This window comes from Octodon degus, unplaced genomic scaffold (genome assembly GCF_000260255.1).
Source record: "Octodon degus isolate 3935 unplaced genomic scaffold, OctDeg1.0 scaffold00114, whole genome shotgun sequence".
NCBI classification, from domain to species: Eukaryota; Metazoa; Chordata; class Mammalia; order Rodentia; family Octodontidae; genus Octodon; species Octodon degus.
In genome coordinates, this window is record NW_004524690.1 from 7,734,761 (window position 1) to 7,754,521 (window position 19,761).

General features: G+C 39.1%; 1 protein-coding gene across 3 annotated transcripts in view; it reads right to left on the reverse strand.

Moving 5' to 3' along the window:
* Fat1 (FAT atypical cadherin 1) overlaps positions 1-19,761 on the reverse strand; it is a 132,222-nt gene that overhangs the window by 102,853 nt on the left and 9,608 nt on the right. For all 3 annotated transcript variants that reach the window (XM_023699662.1, XM_004639800.2, XM_023699661.1), the window contains exon 2: positions 11,459-14,743. In XM_023699662.1, the coding sequence (XP_023555430.1) occupies positions 11,459-14,726 (3,268 nt within the window). In that variant the 5' untranslated portion in view covers positions 14,727-14,743. The remainder of the gene's footprint in view (positions 1-11,458; positions 14,744-19,761) is intronic.

Below are 19,761 nucleotides of genomic sequence, written 5' to 3' on the forward strand. Positions count from 1 at the left end.
GAAAAAATGGAAACCAAGCTTTTGTAAATAAGGAGGGGAAGGAGGGCGAAGAGAGGGGAAGGGAATGGGAGAAGAAAGAAGACTCAAGATATACCACATACAGGGTTAAATTCCCTATGATGAATGTGTTGCATATATATCTAAAACAGAGTAATAAACTACAAAATACTTAAAAGTGTGTTTTAATACAGTCACATTAGGATTCTACTGGAAGTCTAAAGTAAGCTGAGTTAGTAGAAAATTATGGAGACACTAGTTATTTTCATAGAAAATTTTCAACAGCCTTTAAGAGCACAAGTAATATCCAAAAAAGAATTTTCTCAAAGGAAAAAAAAATTACACGAAAGTGTAAGGGGTGCACAGAAAAACGAACACAAAACCTCACAACTTATACCAGCAAGAGGTAGAGTCTATTTATTCTTTTAACCTGTTTTGACTCAACTTCCTAAGCAGCAGAATAGAGGAGCCTGACAATCTAGGAATCAAGAGCCTAACCTCAAGAGAAAGAGCTGCTTTCTTTCCCCCTGTGTGAACAAGGCGAGGGCAGGTGCCGGATGATGACAGAGAGGTCCTGGTAACTGCTGCCTGCAGCTACCATCCAGTCCACTCCAGAAGCAGAGCCCGGTGCTGAACAGCAGGGGATCAGACATACGAGTGAGTCAGCTGAAACTCACAGAGGAGACGCGCAGCTGCCAGCTCTAACTGGGCCCTCGCCGAACTGCAAGCTACATACACAGCGGTTTTCAGGAGAGTCTTTCTCCCAGCACAAGGTTAAAATGACACAGTTCTCTGTGGTAGTAAGCGTTCCAACTCAGGTTTGGATTTGTTCACACTTACTACACTTGTGTCTTCTAGTCTCTCTTCCTATATAATACTGCCATCCTCATAATGCTTAACCATTAAACCCTTGATTTCTATATAAAGATTTTTTATAAGGAGTAAACTTCCACAAAGATCTTCTCTTCTTCCTTTAATCATTTAAGGAGCAACTGGTTACCTCTAATTTTCTATTTGCAGAGGTAAAACCACAAGCACTAAAGTAACAAGAAAAGTAGACAAAGAGCAAAAGAGAATTTTAAATATTTAAATATAGTCCCCAAAACAAGGAAAGCATTTTTAGCTGCCATACATATTATTGTCCTTAAAACAGTGTAGCTACTAAATGTACTCCATTATTTAACCAGGCTTCAAAAGAGGGGTTTGCTTATAAATCTAAAGCACCCAGGGACAGAAAGAGTCTAGACAACAAATGAGTTTTTAAAAAGATTTATCTATGTATGCTCAATTTAATACAGAAAATAATTTCAAAAGTAATGTGAATCTTCAAAAGTGTGTCTTGTAAGTTTTAAGAATACATCAATAATGAACCTAAACAAACGTACTACTCCACTTAACAGTCTGTTGAGTAATCAAGATCTAGCTAAATAATATGTAATGAAATCGAGTATTTAGCCTTTATGTTCAAAACAGAAGAAGTAGTTTCAACCCAGCATTCTAGAGCCCAAGAAAACCAAGGCCGCCCCAAGTTCTCTCCTGGGAAGCGTCAGAATTCAGGATCCCTAATTCCAGATGTTTTAGCCTACATCTGGCGAGTGAAGCTGTATGTATAAAGGGGCAAATAGAAACAACAAGGACTCGACGTTGCTCCTGAACTATTCTGTTGTTGTCCTAATTTGGGGGATTTTTGGATCAACCAAAAAGCAGAAGTTTTAAGTGGAAGAGAAGTTGTGACTATATTAAAAGAATAAGCAAAGCTACAGAATAAATTTCAAAGGTCTTTCCTAATAATAGTTACCCAGGTAAGTGTTTCTCACTAATATTTTTCATAATCTATTTAATTTCAAATTTGGTAGATACCCAATAAGGCCTGAGGGTCTATATCCCGGCACAGTTCTAAGCAAATGCACCGAGATGTCCACAGGTGTCTGTAGCACCATGACGTTCCTTTGGAGGTTAAAGGACAAAAGCAGATTTTTTTAACATGTTAAATTAATTACTAATAAGCACTATTTGTAGATTATACATTTTTAAAATCATTGGCTTTAAATTCAACGTTTAAATTTATAGATGTGACTGCTTGGTTGGCCTTCTGATACCAACTTTAGATAACTAAAACCAAATATGACTATTCTTTACATTCATGCTCTCCTAACCAGCCTCCATCTTCTACCTGAGATTCTCACACTATTAAGAAACAAAAACATCTATTTTAATAATTTTTTTAGAACTAAAGGATAACTGATTTTCATTCTGTGGCCTCAACAACAAATATTTACATGTCCGTCTCATCTTTCTTCACTCGAACACGTAAACACATTCACAGAGCAATAATCCCAAGAAAAAGGATCACATGACAGACATTTCTTGGGTTCAGAAAAAGATGATCATCACTAAGGCTTTACTGAATATCAACTACGTGCCAAGCACTGTATGTAATGACAGAAACAGAGGTGTCTGCGACAGCCAGTACAAGCCAAATGAAATCCACCACTCACAAATAAAACTTGGAGATTCTTCCACCTAAGAAATTATGGGGCACTATTTCTCCATAGAGGAAAAAAAAAAAAAAAAACACATTAGCTGAAGTGGTAAGAGTACCAATACATGGCTATGAAACTAAGGATCAGATCATTTTTGTGAGGCCTACATTGTCTTTCTTTTAAGGTTGTTAAGAGATTCCTCTTATTATGGGCACTCATCTTTTAAAATAAGCAATATTCAAATTTTTTGTACCAAATAAGGAAATTATCCACAAATCTAACATGGTTCATTAATTTTTAATTCACTTCAATAAAACTTCACTTCAAGAAGCTAACCTTACTCTCATAAGGCTGAATTTTCTGGCGATTATTTTAACCTAGTGGAAAAATACTGGTGGTGGAACAACAGAAGGTTTCAGTTGTAAGTTCGCAAAACTACTATAGAAACCAAACATTGGGCAGAGTTGCTTAACATTATATATATACAATTTATAGCATTTATTTTACAGCAACCTGTATCTTGTATACTTCAATGGAGAGACAAGGGCATGAAACAGACATACATAAAGAAAGGCAGGTGAATATTTCACTTGAAACAACCTTAAATGAGTTTCTGTTAAGTAGTTTTAGGCAAATATACATACATACATACATACATACATACGTACATGAGTGACTTATGTATATATATATATATATATATATATATATGTAATAATGACATTTCTACTGTAAAGGTTTAATTTCAATCATTTATGAAATAAAAATAAAAACTGCTGTACTAAAAGCATACCCACATCTGATTATGTACAGGTAATGTATGTGTAAATACATCGGCAATTCAGAGAGGCCTACAGCCAGGGGCCCGAGGACCTGAAGGCCCATAAGCATAGGTCCAGCACTTCATGAACCCCAAGGTGCGGTAAACCAAAGCAACGCATATCTGAAGAAAGACTATACACCAGACCTAGCGGTACACGCCCATAATCCCAGCACTCTGCGACGCTGAGGCAGGAGGATCACAAGTCTGAGTTCAGCATGGGCAATTTAGTGACTCAGTCACAGCTTACTTCAAAATGAAAAACAGAAAGGGCAGGAGATGTAGCTTTATGCAAACACCCTGGTTTTTTCCCGATACAGCATAAACAATAAAAGACAAAACAAGAATATAAAGAATATACACCCTTCAACAGATTCTCCAAGTCCGAATGCCACCAAAAGCATTAAGAACCACTGTTTCGGAGACCTAGCAATAGGCATCAAAGTGGCAGAACAGGAGCTTTGCTCAACCTTCACAACTACAATTACTGTGTTGCTTTCTCAGACATGAGAACGATGACTAAGTCTGGGTGAACCTCCCTGAGTTAAGAGACAGGCATGAAAGAGACAGGCACACACCATCTATTGGAACAAAGCAACACCTTTCCTAAAGAAATGCTTCTCGGGAGAGGCCTTAGTGTCTTCTTCAGTTAACCTACCTAGCAAGAACAAGATTGAGTGTTTGTTATATGAACCTAGTAGTATAAGATTTAGAATCTACTCTTAACAAGCTGGCAAAGGACAGATGAAGAACATTTAAACACAAAGTGCATAAAAAGAACAATTAGTTCCACATGAGGAAAAGGTTTGACAAGAAAATTTTGTTTTTGTTTTTGTTTTTTTAACATAGTTGTGAGAGATAGTAAGACATGATAGAACCAGGCATGGTGGTACTGTAACCCCAGTACTCTGGAGGCTGACATAGTGCAAGTTCAGGGCCAGCCTGGGCTACACAATGAGTTCAAGGCCAGCCTGAACTACATACTAAGGCCATGAAAGAGCTGACAAGAGTCATCAAAAGGTACTAAAGGTGGGGAAACAGGAAGCAGTGGCCCATGGCATGGGCTGAGTACAGCTAAAGCTAAGTGGAGAACAGGAGCTGCTAAGGGCAGCATTAAACTGAAGTGGAAGAGGCAGGCAAGTTTATAAGGGGCTTACATGCTCAGTTGCAGACCTTGGGCTTTAACCAACAGGAACGGTGCAGGAAAAATAGCCTCAAATGTATCACATTTTAAACCACATTGATTTCTATTGCACTGCTTAAGAAAAGAAAGCAGAATATTTCAAAATTCATATTAGTGTACACAATCCCCGCTACTGTTACATTTTTACAATCTAATAATGCTGACTTGCTATATGAACAAAGCATAACAGCACCTAACATCTAATTTTACTCATGAATTATCTTGATCTAAGTGCACATAAAAACTTACAAAGATGGTACACAGTAAGTAGACAATAAGCATTCACTATAATTACATGCTAGTGATGATTAAAACATTTGCTAGTGGCAATATGTTAAATTATCACAAATATCCCCCATAAAAAGACACTTTTAAAGAATCCCATTCAACAGGTTAGTCCACTCAGTCACATGGAAACTCTACAATGAAAGGGTTAAATTCACTATCAGCCTAAGGAGATACCGGATAGCATAACTAGCAGGCAAGCTGGATAGCATAACTAGCAGGCAAGCTGGATAGCATAACTAGCAGGCAAGCTAGTTGAAAAGACTAGTCCTTACAGTGTCCATGCAGTTTTCTGGACTTTCTATCACTCTCTTACCTGGACAACTGCCAATTGAACAAATACAGGCATGTGTTCTCCTGAACAGACTTTTCAAGTCCTTTTAATTCTAGTAACAAAGACATGAAAGACTTTCTTTGCAGCACTGTCTTGTATAGTGAGCCTGCAATATTTATGTCCAATATGGTTTTTTCTTAAAAATTCATTAAAGTAACTGCAATTACAAATAAACAAAACACCAACTAAGGAAATAAAAGTTTGACAATTTCAGCATTATACTAAATGAAATAACCCAGTCAAAACAATGCGAACTAAAAAGTTATGAAGAACCACCATAGAAAAATACATAAAACTCTTAAAAATCTATCCAGTTTGCAGAACTGTGCAAAGTAAGCATTATGGAAAGCACAACCAGGTATCACTTCAGTCTCTCGGTACACAAGCTAGTCCTTAGGCTATGAACGTCCAACCCTTAAACATTTTTAGAACAAGAAAATGGTGTCTTGTGAATCAGATGAGAAGTTCCATCCCCTCTGGCAGGCTCACGGTCTCAGGGTAGACCAGATGGCGGATGAGGCCAGCTGCAGGAGGCAGGGAGTGTGGAGGGCAGCGTGAGCAAACAATGGCAACACGTAACTGAGTTCAAAGGGAAGAACAAATCAGGCTAGCTGCAGCTTCCCAGGGGATTACGCTGGCTCAGAAGGTTAGCTGGGACCCTAACAGCCATCTTAAACACTGTTTTGACAAGAAAAGCCTCCAAGCAAGTAACCTTCTTCTTACCTTGCAGCATTTTCACTGATAAGGAGCAGCACACTTTCAGCTGCAGACATACACGGAAGACACTGGCTCACCACGGGAACCACCTATACTCCCTAGGATTCACTCACTACTCACTTCACTGCAGTAATCCTGAACTGTTTAATACCAACACTATTACTTCTGAAGTCCTTTTTTCTTGAAATTAAGAAGCAGATTGTGGTTCTGGAGGGAAAAAAAAGTCAGAAGACTCAAATTTAAGACTCCTTCACAACCTGGCCTCAAAAGTAGGGCTCAAGTCTCTAACTCATGTTCACTCAAAGTCTCCTACTCAGCTTCACCCAAGTTCCATGCAACCAGCAGTTTTCAAGGGGGCTTCTTTATAGTATCTCTAGATCGTTCTTGAAAGACAGAAAAGGAGACAACAGAATACAATTTTGTGTTACTATTCAAGTGGGTTTGGGCAAGTTCTTAGCCTCTCAGTTGAGTATTTCCTTCATCTGAAATACAGTATTCATCAGGTTCTTATAAGAAATAAAGTAATACTGAGCATGTAGAACAGTCTCTAGTTGTAGTATACTCTGCTAAGAACATGTAGTTTTCATTAAACTGATGCTCAACATCCTTGCTGTCATTACCACCTATACCTACAGAGACCAAAAGATCAAGCTGTAAGTTGCTTCTACACCACACTTTGCAATCCTGGCTCCTACATGCTATGAAGAACTGCGTCAAGAGAAGGCACAGCGCAAAGTATCAAAGGCACCACACCCTGTGCTTCACAACATAACACAACCTTCGCAGTTTATATCTCAACCTCTCCACCTTAGATTTTAGCACTCAGCACTTACAGCATCAGCTTGTTAAATATCACAGAAATATCTGAAGAGCTGACCTTGTTTTCTTTCAAAACAAAATGGAATTTCCTTAGGACTTCAAATTAGATCCTACTTTGGCCTTAAGAATCCTTTACTTGAGCAGACGGTCCTTTCTCCCGCATATTATCACCATGCCCCACCCAGACTCACAACCGTGCACACACAAAGGAGCATTTTCACTCCTGAATGCAGCAGCAGCAGCAGCACACTATCCATCCTAACAGAATTTCCACCAAGGCCTGATTTTCAAGCTCACTGTAGCTGAGAACTTTTTTTTTTCTTTCTCTTAAACTTTCCTAGGAGAAGAACAAAAAGAAGAGGACAGCAGCTGCTGCCACTTAAGGGAGGAGCCAGCAACACAAAAGCCCTTTCACCAGCAAATTTCTTAACTCCCTAACCGGGCCTCCCACCACTATCTATTTAAGTTTGTGCTGCCGGGAATTCTAGACCAGTTCCAAAAGAAGGAATTGCACCCACCCACCACAGGAGCCACACTTGCATGGGCCGCCCAGCACTCTGCCACTCTGCCAGTTTTCAGTCGTGACACACAGCCCCTTAGCATTCTCTACACTCGATATCCTGTCATCATAAGAGAATAAGCAGTCGTGAAAAACAGTAGCTCCCCGGATACATGCAGAATGTCCCAAGTAAGTCAGGAAAACGCAGTTTGAAAACTTAAATGAATAACTAAAATATGAAAATATTCAGAATCCTGCCAAACAAGAGAGGATCTCAAAACAGTCTGTTTATGAGGTCAGAAGGCTAAGAATCTCCTTCCGTTTGTCTCCTGGGCACTAATGTGCTCATCCCCTCTCCATCTAAGAAAAGCTGGGAGCCAGCATCTCCTGTATCTCACTGATACAGGGACAGTGGACTCATGCTTCCCACAACGTTGCAGCCATTTTTTCCTAAGAAAAGTCTAGTCATTTTCTTCCTCATAGTTCATGAATGATATCTTGTAACAGCCACTTCCATTAATCATTCCAACAAGTTCCATCAAAAAATAGGTTTCAATCCTGAAGTCATAACTGGGATTCTAAAATTAACACAGCATTCATAAATTTAAAAATGTGCTCTTATCTTAATGAAAAACATAGTCTCCCCAAATCAACAGAGCAAGCAGAGGAAAGCCTCTTACCAGGTGGCACTGTACTAGCCACCAACTACGCTGACACAGAAACACAGCCAGGCGCATTCCATCACCACACCTCAGGGAGGGACTCCGCCAAACACGCTTCCACCGAGCTTTCCACCAACAATGGTAAATATCTTCTGGATAAGCATTTCTCTAGATACTACTTCCACTTTAAATGTTAACAGCAAAAAAATGCAACTTTTTTGGTCCTCAATCACTAATTAATTTAATGGATAGCCATTAGCTAAGAAGACTAAATAGAGTGTATTCTTCAGGATGATGCTTATAACAAAAAGCAACTAAGAACATACTTAAAAGTGAGGTGACTGTTCAGAAGCATGTCAGGCAAACCTTAATGTGAAATCACACACGCTTCAAAGATACTCGCTCCACTAATACTTTTGTTGAATGTACTTTAGCACCCTCAGTGTGGATTTTAAGCAGAGAAATTTAAAGAATCGCGTGGAGCTCCGGAAATAGGCTCTCGAACAAGTCTGACTTTCCAAATAACTTTTCAAGTCACATTCATCCCTTCCAAATTTCAAATAGAAGAGCAATCATGTGAGCACAGACTTATCACAACAGTTCGCTAATACTCAGCAACCCATACAGAAAAAGCACATGAGACAGGGAGAGATTATCAGATGTGAAAATGATTATCATTCCCACACTTTAAATACATAACACCTCCCTGCAAAACCAATTAACAAAACACAAAATCCAGAGTTAAGAAAACAGCCTTTGGTGACATGTATCAGGTTGACACTTCGGATCTAAGCAGATTTAAACAGAAAGACAAGAGATCTTAAGAACAGTGAAAACAAGCTTCAAATTGCTGAACATTATTCTTTTCTACTGCATAAAACACTGATTTTTTTTTTTTTTCTTGAAAGAATTCTATCATTACCAATGGTCCTGTTCAGGAATCTCTAAAATAACTTGGTCTGATAACTTCACATCAAAAATATGCTTAGCTGTTCAATGCATAAATATCACTGTAACACTTATTCAATTTCAAAAAGCAAATAAACACCAAACTAGCATATATTGAGTACTTTCCTCTCTAAATCACGGACTACAGAATAACCAAGAAATTTCCAGCTTCTCACATTTAAGTATCATTATTTACACAAATGCATAACGGTCTTTTATACAGTTGCCAACCGCACTACCCATAACCCTGCTACTTTCTCCTCCCCCCTAAATTACCACTGAGAAAGTCTGGCACTGCACTGTAGCTCTGAAAACTGCCATGGAGCTATTTCAGGTCACTGCCTTATTTGGTTGGTCGTTTCCTTTTTTGTTTTGCTTTTTTTTTGGTAGTTAAGAATAATCCAATTTCTTAAGTTTGTAAGTGAAAAATAGTAGCTTCTAAATGATTCTTTATAAAGTAACAATAAAAGCCAAAGGCAGAGTTCATATAATTTAAGTCACAAAGTAAGTTAACATTTAGGTTCTATTTTCTGATGCAACTGTAACCTGTACCAGTTTTTTCCAGGTTTTAAATTCTGTTTTGGAGACAAAAAAAGTAAAAAGTAATCACTCTTAGAAAATTTATAAAATTATAGCTTCAGCTTCACCTAAGTTTTGGATATTTTTCTAAACTGACATTATCCTTGAAAATTCTAATTTATATTGGACAACATGACAAAAATAACACTACTTTTTTAGAGGAGTAAATGCCAAACACTACTGATTATTTTACTTTCTTATGAATTACACTATAAGAATCTTACTTATGTAATCTGTAGATTTCCTGTATGTAATAAATTAATAAAAAGAATCCCTTGAATTAATAAAAGCATAATAGAAAATCATAACCTCCAAAATATTTCAAACATAAGCTATACTGTTCATGTGTTATAGGCCTTCAGGAGTCAATATAAATACTGCGATGAGTGTTAACTAAAGAATTGGGGGGGCAATAGCTCAGCAGATTAAAGCGTGTGCAAGCAGGTGCAGGGGCCAGGGGTTCGATCCCAGGGCCTGCCCAGGGCTTGTCTGGACCTGCCAGGGCCTGCCTTGCCGGCCCTGCCCCCAGGGCATGCAGAGAGAGCAATTGAAACTGGGCGTGGTAGCATAGGCCTGTAATCCCAGCTCTTGGGAGGCTGTAAACAGGTGGATCACTAAGAGTCCAATCTAGTAGTGAGACCCTGAACTACCCTTCCCTAAAATACAAAAAAAAAAAAAACAAAAAGAATTTGGGGGTTTTGTGGATGTGTGGCATTAATGAATATATAAAATTGTAATAAAAAAGTTCCCTTTTATAATGAACAGATTATAAATGAAACATTGATCAAATTAATGAACTCATTGAGGTCCACCTATTACTTTACAACACGGTGATTACTCAGTTTCCTTCTATTTATACTTTCATGCTCATAAGGCAAACATTCAAAGCCAAAATATGCATTAACTTCTTCAGTTTTCATTAACATTTATTTAGCAGCTTCTACATGCCAGGTACTTTTTGCTAGGCTTTGAAGGCAGAACGAACATAAGCCAAAACCTGCCCTGGAAGGCTCATTCACTCTCCAGGAATGGTTCTTAGTAGGGTACACAGGAAGCACAGAGCACAGGCTCCCATCAACAGGCCATCTTGGTGGTCCCAGTTTCAGAACTGTATTCTAGATGAAAAAGTAACATAACAAGGGCTGGCCAGATAGCTCAGTGGATTAAAGTATCTGCAAGCAGGCGCAGGGGTTGGGGGTTCGATCCCAGGGCTTGCCATGCAGGCCCTGCCCCTGAGGCACACTAAGAGAAGGATTGAGACTGGGTGTGGGGGTGTGTGCCTGTAATCCCAGCTCTTGGGTGGCTTGTTTACACTACCAGTCCAATTTAGTAGTGAGACCCTGAACACCCTGCAGACCCTTCCCTAAAATATAGAAAGAAAAAAAAAGTAACATAACAAAGGACTGCTACCATTTCCAAAACTAGTTTTTTAAAATGTAACACATACTAAGAGCTTTTCTATTTTATTTACTGCATCTTCACATAAATCTTGTAGTTATTTTTAGTGTCTCTACCTTACAGATGAAAAATGTTCAAAAAACATCTCATCTGTCCAAGATAATAAACAACTGCAACAACCAAGATTCTAAGCCAGGTAATCTTCATTCAGGATTTCACTACCTATCACGTACCTCTCAAACAAAACCTCGGGAAGTACTAAGTAAAGCTGATCACATCAAAGAAGTTTCACCACACAACCTTCTCAGTGTGTGGCCCAACTTTTCAGGTGTGCAACAACCAGTAGATGGCATAGTGCTGGTGACTACAGTAAGCAAGAGCCTGTAAACATATTAACCTGAAAAACCTTGGAAGGGGCTTCTCAAAGGTACCACAAAATCACAACAATGCTTTTAATGACACAAAGTACAAACTTGGGGATGAGTATCAGTGGTAAAAAAATTCAATATTCTTGTAGTTATTTTACACTCATTTGACCATTGAGGCTCCCCTGGCTTCACCTACATGATTTATTGCACATAAACATAGATATGGACAGCAAACAAACATGCATGAATTTCTATACTGAGCCCTACATGAGATCAACTGGGAACTGAGAAAGAACTATCACAAGGCTAATATAAATAGTAATAATAGAAGACTATCAAAAACCAGAGTAATACAAACAAATTTACCTGTTTCTTCATCTATCTTGAAAACCCCAACACCAGAACCATCTCTAATGGAATATCGGATCTCCCCGTCTCGTCCTGTGTCTTCATCATGGGCTGACACTGTCATTACTGATGAACCAATAGGGACATCTTCCTTCACTACACCCTTTTCCACAAAGCTGGAAAACACGGGTGGGTGTAAGTTCTCGTTCACATCAACCACCTCAACTTCCACATAACACGTGGAAGACAGAGAAACTGGCTTTCCTTTGTCCTTGGCCCTCACTGTGAGATTATATACTTGCTTCCTCTCAAAGTCCAACTGCTGTACAATCCTTACTGCTCCACTGAGTTTATCCACATCAAAGTTTCCTTCACCGTGGTCCAGAAGGCTGTATCTCACTTGGCTAGACTGACCTGAATCAGGGTCATAGGCTTCTAACCACATGATTATGGTTCCTTCGGGCAGATCCTCTCGAACTTTCACACGGTAGTTAGGTGGAATAAACCTTGGTGGATTGTCATTAACATCTTCTAGTGATACTTTCAAGAGCACAGTAGAAAACAACTGGGGTTCTTCTCTGGCTTGATCCCTGGCTTCAATCTTTAAGTAATACAAATGCTGTACCTCACGATCCAAAGGACGAATAATTTTAACAACCCCAGTGGTGCTGTCAATTGAAAATTTATCTGTATCTGTTAGAATAGAGTATGTCACCTGTCCATTGGAACCTAGATCTTTATCAGTGGCCTCAACCTGGATGATTTCACTGTTTATTTCTTTGTCTTCACTCACTTCAACAAAATAGCTCTCCTGTAAAAATTCAGGTGGATTATCATTGGCATCCACAATGGTAATATCTAAAAGATGCCAAGCTGCCTTCTGTGGTATACCAAGGTCATAAACAGTAATATTCAGGGTATATTTGTCTGTTGTTTCACGGTCAAGTGGAGATAAAATTTTTAGCATTCCTGTTTCCATGTCAATAATGAAACAACTGTTCTCATTTCCTCCTGATATTGCATAGACAAGTTTTCCATTAAAGCCAGAGTCAAGGTCAGTAGCATTCATAAAAATTATACTAGAACCCACCTGTTGGTTTTCCTTTACCTCAATACCTGCTGGAAGAGTATTTCTAAACTGGGGGGCATGAGTATTGACAGAGTGGGAATCAAAGAAAATATCCTCAACCTCCCCTTGACTGTGTAATCTATTTGCCTGCAGGAGTTTCTCGGCCAACATTTTGGCAACACCAGTCTCTTCACACTGCAAGTTTACTGGCTTGCGACTGGCAGCCACAGTTATGTTGATATATAATGGAGTGGCAAAATTTTCTCCGTCTGTGGCTGTAATTCTCAGACTGTGAAAAGACACCTTGGCACCTAAGCCATCCATTAGTGACTGCTTTAGTGACAAAACTCCAGAGTTGGGGTTTAAGCCAAACAAATCGAGTTCATTTCCCACGTCAATCTGATACCGTACTAATTGAAGTTCATCAGCGTCAATAGCAGAAACAGTAGTTATTTGCTCTCCCACACTTAGATCTCTGGGAACTGTTCCTTCACAGTTTATTTTCTCAAACAAAGGTGTGTTGTCATTCAGGTTGTTCAGAGTTATTGTTGCAAGGACTTCAACCTCCCGGCGGTATGGCAAGCCCCAGTCTGATGCTCGAATCCTTAGGGTATACACTCGGGGCATCAGTTCATAGTCCAAGTTTTCTGAAGTGCTCACAGCACCAGTGAAATGGTCAATCATAAATGGCACAGGATTTATATTTGCAATACTATAAGTCACATACCCATTCTCCCCATCATCAGGGTCTACAGCACTCACTCTCAACACAGTAGTTCCAATGGGTGTGTTTTCATCAAAAGATGCTTTGTACGCTGTCTGGGTAAATTCAGGGGGGTTGCTATTTGCACTTAAGACTTTAACCAAGACTTTGGTGGAGGCTTTTCGGTCACTCGTTGTTACTTCAAATTCAAGATGAGATGCCTGCCGTCTTTTAATTGGTTCTAAAATGGTAATGAGACCAGTGTTGTGATTTATACTAAATTTAGCTTTTCCAGGTGTACTTTTAAAAACATACCTCAAATGGGAGTAACTGGGAATGGCTTTTACCATGACCACAGGTGTGTTGGGAGGAGCAAATTCACTTATTTCTGCTCTGTAAACATCCTTTTCAAACTTAAGTGGCCCAACTCTGAACTGTGGAGAAGTCACATGAATTACTTTTAGCGAAGAAAACTGAGGAGGACTTCCTTTATCTTTAGCCTGCAGTGTTAGATTGTAACCAAAAGGATTCCTATCCCAGTCAATGATACTAATGGCTTTGACTTTATACTCTTTACTACCTGGAAAGGATCTTACAGTTCTAAACTGTTGAAGAAGGTCACCTGCCACAATGCTTAGAGAAGCTATTTCCCCATTGGCACCCTGATCACAGTCATCCACAGTCACAATTGCATATGTTGGGTCTCTCTCCATTTCTGCCGGTGACAATGTCACTGCTGTTATCACAGGAGCACATGCATTGGCCTGTTCCACATGAACTGCTAGCTTGGCCAAACTGCTGATCCCACTGCTGCCATACAATTTCATTCCCCGATCCACAGCAAGGATTTCTAGTTCATAGAGCTGGGTCTCCGTGTAATCAAGTCTGCCAGTTAGAACTACTGCACCACTGGTTGGATGAATAGCAAACATGTCTGTTCGGTCTTTAAAACTATAGTAAAATTCACCATTCGTTCCTATGTCTGCATCTGTGGCACTGACTCTTGCGATGCTGGTCCTTATGGCTGTGTTTTCAGGTAAAGAAACACTGTATGAGGTGGGCGAGAATAACGGTCTCAAGTCATTTGTATCCAGCACTTGCACCCTGACTTTTGCTCGTGCTTCAGCATTAGTGTTTTTCTCAACTGCTTTGACTATCAATGTATAATGGTCTTTCACTTCTCTATTAAGAATAGCTGTATTTCCTCCTTTGGTCCGTATTCTTAGAAAGCAAAAGTCTCCAAGAATGTACTCTTCTGCTTTGAACAGGTTCTCATTGTCTCCAGAGACAATTTTGTACCTCAATTCCCACAATGGATTTGTAATGTAAATGCCCATCTTTACAGGATGCCCCACATAGGTCTTGGCAGCAGAGTTCTCGTGCACAGTGACATTGTACTGGAAATGTGTAAACTGGACAGACGGAGTCCGTTCAAGTCTTTGGCTTCCATCACTGTCTCCAAAATGTTGGAGGAGGAGGAGGAGAAGCAGAAGCAAGGCCAAATGTCTCCCCATTGCTTAAATCTTAGAACCTGAAACAGAAGAAAGAAACAGGAGAAAGAAATAGCAATTATTATCTTGGGGAAATAAAACAATAAGCATAAGTTGTTCTAAATCTGATATTTTCATAAAGTATTTTCTGTTTACATGGAATATAAATAAACAGAACAGTTTGCGCTTTTTCCCCCTGCTTTTCAAATATAAATATCAGTCTTCTAGTATTTCTAGAATTAGTAAGCTTCACAATGATTTTTGAACACATTTCTATTTTTCCTATTTGATGATTCAAGAATCATAATAAACATTAAATGAGACTGCCAACTGCAACTAAGTTTTATTCTTATACATAAATCTTCAAAGCAAATATAAGCAATTATTTAAAAGGTAGGTTAGTGAATGCTGTCTACATTTACACCTACACACAATGAATTAAATGCTCATATGCTTATAAATTTAATGCTACTTCAGTATTGTAAGCTTACAAAGCTTCTACTAGGTAAAAAATTTGCTCAGCAATGGTGGCATCTGACCTATCATCATGAGTTTGTAATCTCTCTTCAAAACGTATCCTGAGGGGGCCGGGGAGATGGCTCAGTGGAATAAGCGCTTCTCTGGCAGGTGCAAGGGCCTGAGTTCAATCCCCAGTTCCGAAAAAAAGAAAAAAAAAAATGTATCCTGAAAATGTGTAATTCCTTTATAAAAATGATTAACTTGGCTTAGCATGGTGGAGCACACCTACAATCCCAGCACTTGGCCAGCTGAGGCAAGAGGATTGTTGGGAGTTCAACATAACCTGAGCTACACAGTAAGATCCTGCCTGGGCCAGCCAAATAGCTCAGTGGATTAAAGCGCCTACAAGCAGGCAAAGGGGCCGGGGATTCAAGTCCTGGGCCTGCCCCACCCCTGTAATCCCAGTTCTTGGGAGGCTGTAAACACTTGGATCACTGAGAGTCTGATCTAGTAGTGAGCCCCTGAATACCCTGTAGACCCTTCCCTAAAAATACAAAAAAAAAAAAAAAAAAAAACCTATATAAAAAAAGACCTGCCTCAAAAAGCCAAAGGGGGGGAACTCCCAAAAAGATTATGTTCCCTCCTTATAGCCCTACGTAATACAAAGATTTACTGTTTTATTTAATAGCATATAACTATTTACAGGTATTAAAATAATTATCATCTTTGATATGGAATGTCTGAAATATCAAAATAAGCACACAAAAAGGTCAGTTTACAATATGAAAAGCACACTTCAGTAGTTTCATATCAGAGCTTTTCCTTTGTAAGTCAGAGAAGAAAATCTCACCAGCAGCATCAATATTTTATCACAACACTAATGTCAACAACCACTACATCACAGAGTATCTACTGTCTTCACAACCTGAACCACCTGTCACTCAGGAGCCCCCAGCTGAAGACCAGACAGACACAAACAAAAGCTGTGCTCCCCACAGCAAACACATGTAAAGGGGCAAATCAGCATAGCAAGGCGACAAGACTACCAGAAGGTCAGAGGTTGACTTTGGAAGCAACAAGGAAAACTGAAGAAAGGGTGTCTCTGACAAGTGGGAGGAGAGGTCAAGCCCACTGGGACCATTATTTTCAGATGGACTGCTCTTGATCACGCCAATAAATTTATCTTGTAAATCCCTGCAGCTTCACAAAAGCTCCCAGCAGCATCAAGAGGACAGCATGGTACCCTTGTAAGGATTTCTCAGATTAATATTCACACAATGTGAATGCTGCCAAAGGTGAAAGAAACAGCAGACTGGAGGGCTGGTTTCTCAGCTGTGTTGAAATTAGCATGGCAACATTAATTTACAGTGTCTTAGCTCAGCTACTGCCAACTATAGTCATTAGTCACTTCACTGGGGGTGGGAGAAGCAATGCTTAAAGCAATTAGAAACATGACTGATACTGATTCACATGCAAGTTGGACACCCTCACTTGTTCTTCAGGTATCATGCCTTCCTCAGCAGACAGTCAGAAAATTAGATCTCTGGACTCTATGAAAATAATTTCCACTTAAAGTAAGAAAAAAAAATTCTCCAAAGTACAAATATTTTAATTTGGTCCAAGTTCTAATATTTAGAAAAATATATTATAAAATGTGATGTTAACAAAATTAGAAAGTTCAATTCAACCTAAAGGGATTGAAGATCTGCTATCAGCCAGCACTGTGTTAGGTAGGTAGAATTAAAGCTGGGTAAAGGCAAAGAGACTCTGGTATCCGGGCAACACAGGGAAGCAAGAGCAAAAGCTGGAGGGAGTCCCGTCAGAGGACACTGTAATAACATGACCAGGAAGCTGCTGTGGCTTGGAAGTGTCCCCCTAAAAGCCCAGGTGCTAAAGGCTCGGTCACTTTTCTATAGCACTCTGGAAGATGGTGGATCCTTTAGAAGTCAGGACCTACTTAAAGGAAGCTGAGGTTCCTGCGAATGTGCCTATGAAGGGCTACTCAGAACTTAGACCCCGCCTGCATCTCTTTGCTCCTTCCCAATGAGAAGACAACCTCCACTATCAGTTCCTTGCATGTACTTGTAGCACCAGCAGCCCAAAGCTACAGTACCAAGCAATCATAGAAAGAAAATTCTGACACAGCGAACCAAATTCTTCTCCTCAGCTGATTTTCTCAGGTATTTTGTCACAGTAGCAGGAAGCTGACCAGCACACAGAAGCCTACTGGTTATCCAAATAAAGATTTCAAGCAGGTAGATAGATACTGGGAAAGGTCCAGTATGGAGATACAGACTGGAGAGAGTCAGAATATGGCAGATGGCATTGGAAACCTTGAAACTGAATGCGAACACCGCAAGGAGAACATAAATAAAGAAAACCAAGGATGGAATCTTGTTGCTCCCCAAGATTTGCACATCTGAAGAAAGCAACCAACAAAGGAGAAAGAGTAGCCAGTGAGCTACATAAGGAAACCAAAAGACAGAGTTATGATAAGACATAATAGGTAAATAAATCTTGTAGAGAATTTGTGGCCTATATTCAGAACTTGGAAATGATCCATAAATACTGGCTGGTGTTATGCCGCCCTCACCACCAGTGGTTCCAAAAGTAGAAACAAAAAGAAAGAGAAAGACAGAAAGAGAAAGAGAGAGACAGAGAGACAGAGAGACAGAGAGACAGAGAGACAGAGAGAGAGAGCACCCTTGCTGTCCTCTCATAAATTCACACTCCATCTAAACAATGCCCTTGCTGCCACCCAACAGGATCCTCAAACTCTCCATCCACCTTGTACAATCCACCCACCACATTTCTTATCATAGTTGGAATAAACTTTGTGGACACATTCGTAACAGAGAACTTTTAAAATCCCCAATTTATTCTGCAAATTTGACAGAATACAATACCACTGTAATTCATATAAATAATTTAGAGCATTAAATGATAGGGAAAATCTCACATTTTGTGAGGTATTATTAACCCTCCAGTAATGTAACCAAGAATAGTGAGCTCAAGTTTCACTATAAAATACCACGATCAAACTAAGGCTGGTACTATACACAAAACAAACACTAAAGCTGTGGGCTGGGGTGCTAACACCATTTCACCCAATAGCATGTTATTACCCAGAGTTCATGCTCAGGAAAAGTGAAGTCCAAAAACCATTTCAGCCCAGGGCTATGCTTTGAGATTCAGAAGGTGATCACACTACTTGAAATTATAGTAATTTAGGATTTCTAAAACATATTTTCCAATGTGAAATGAAAGTTTGTTTACTTAGTTTAGTTTTTAGAGAAAACATCCTCAGGTCCAAAGCTTAAATATATGTAGTATAGATTTCTCAAAATCTATAAATTGAGGAGGAAAAATAATCTTGGTAAAAATAAGGAGGTAATATCTCTGTATTTCTTCGTTATGCTTTTTTCTAAAATGTTTCATTTACTCTAAATGTACAATCTTCACAAAACAACACAGCCTCTGTGCTGGGAACACAACTGCACATACATATTTAGATGCACAGCCTAAAAGTTAGAAGTTAATTCCATTAGACATCAGTAAGCTTATTATTAGGTGGTCATCATGCTTACATGCAAATAGTCCTTCTGGCCCACTTCACATTAGGGAAACATAATTAAACTTTAGAGAAATATTAAAGTTAAGAGCGTTGTGTTGATCCTCTTCATAATCTAGCCAATGCCTTCATTTTCTAACATCAGCAATACGTCAGTACAACTTAATGACGTACTTGTTGCCTCATGTGAAGCTCACAATCAGGTCACTCTTTCCTTTTATGGGTGCTGGACATGGAACACATGCTGAGCACTTGTTTGAGTTAGGCTCCTATTCCTCACTCATTGTGAATGTTCTTGAAAAGATCCACAAACTGCGAGGAAGACACCCACATTTTCAAAGCAATCTCATGAAGTAGTTTTAAAAAAGGACTATGAAATCGAGATAACTTTTATTTTTTAAAAAAATGTATACTAAAGGAAGATTTTAATTGTTTCTGAAACTCACTTAATACAAATAAAATATATAGCATCTCATTTTAAAAGCCTATTTGTTACTCAGCTATAATCAATCCACAGCATCCAACGACATTTGGAAGCTTGCAACATTTCATATCTCACAGTGAAAAATTAATGAGGAGATCCTGCTTATTTTGTGAGTGCATACTAATTCTCTTTAACCCATCTTAATAGTATTTTCAGTAAAAATTTTTCACTGAAAATTTTCAGTTTCAAACCTATAAAATGAAGAGCAGCTTTAGGCTTAGCATAAATGGCTTGGCATATATCACTTATTCTGGTAACTCCATTTATATGTTAATACTTTTGGTTGAAGCTGTTATAAATCTAACTGGTACTGCCAAGATTCAATGTAGATACGAGATTCAAACAATCAAGAACTGATTCCAATTTACTCTGAGAGGAGGCTGGGGAGATAGCTCGGTGGTTGCCTGGCAAGTGCAAGGTCCTGAGTTTGATCCCTGGTACCGAAAAAAAAAAAAAAAAAAAGAAAGAAAGAAAGAAAGAAAGAAAGAAAGAAAGAAAGAAAGACAGACAAACAGACAGACAGACAGACAGACTGTAGGGGACTT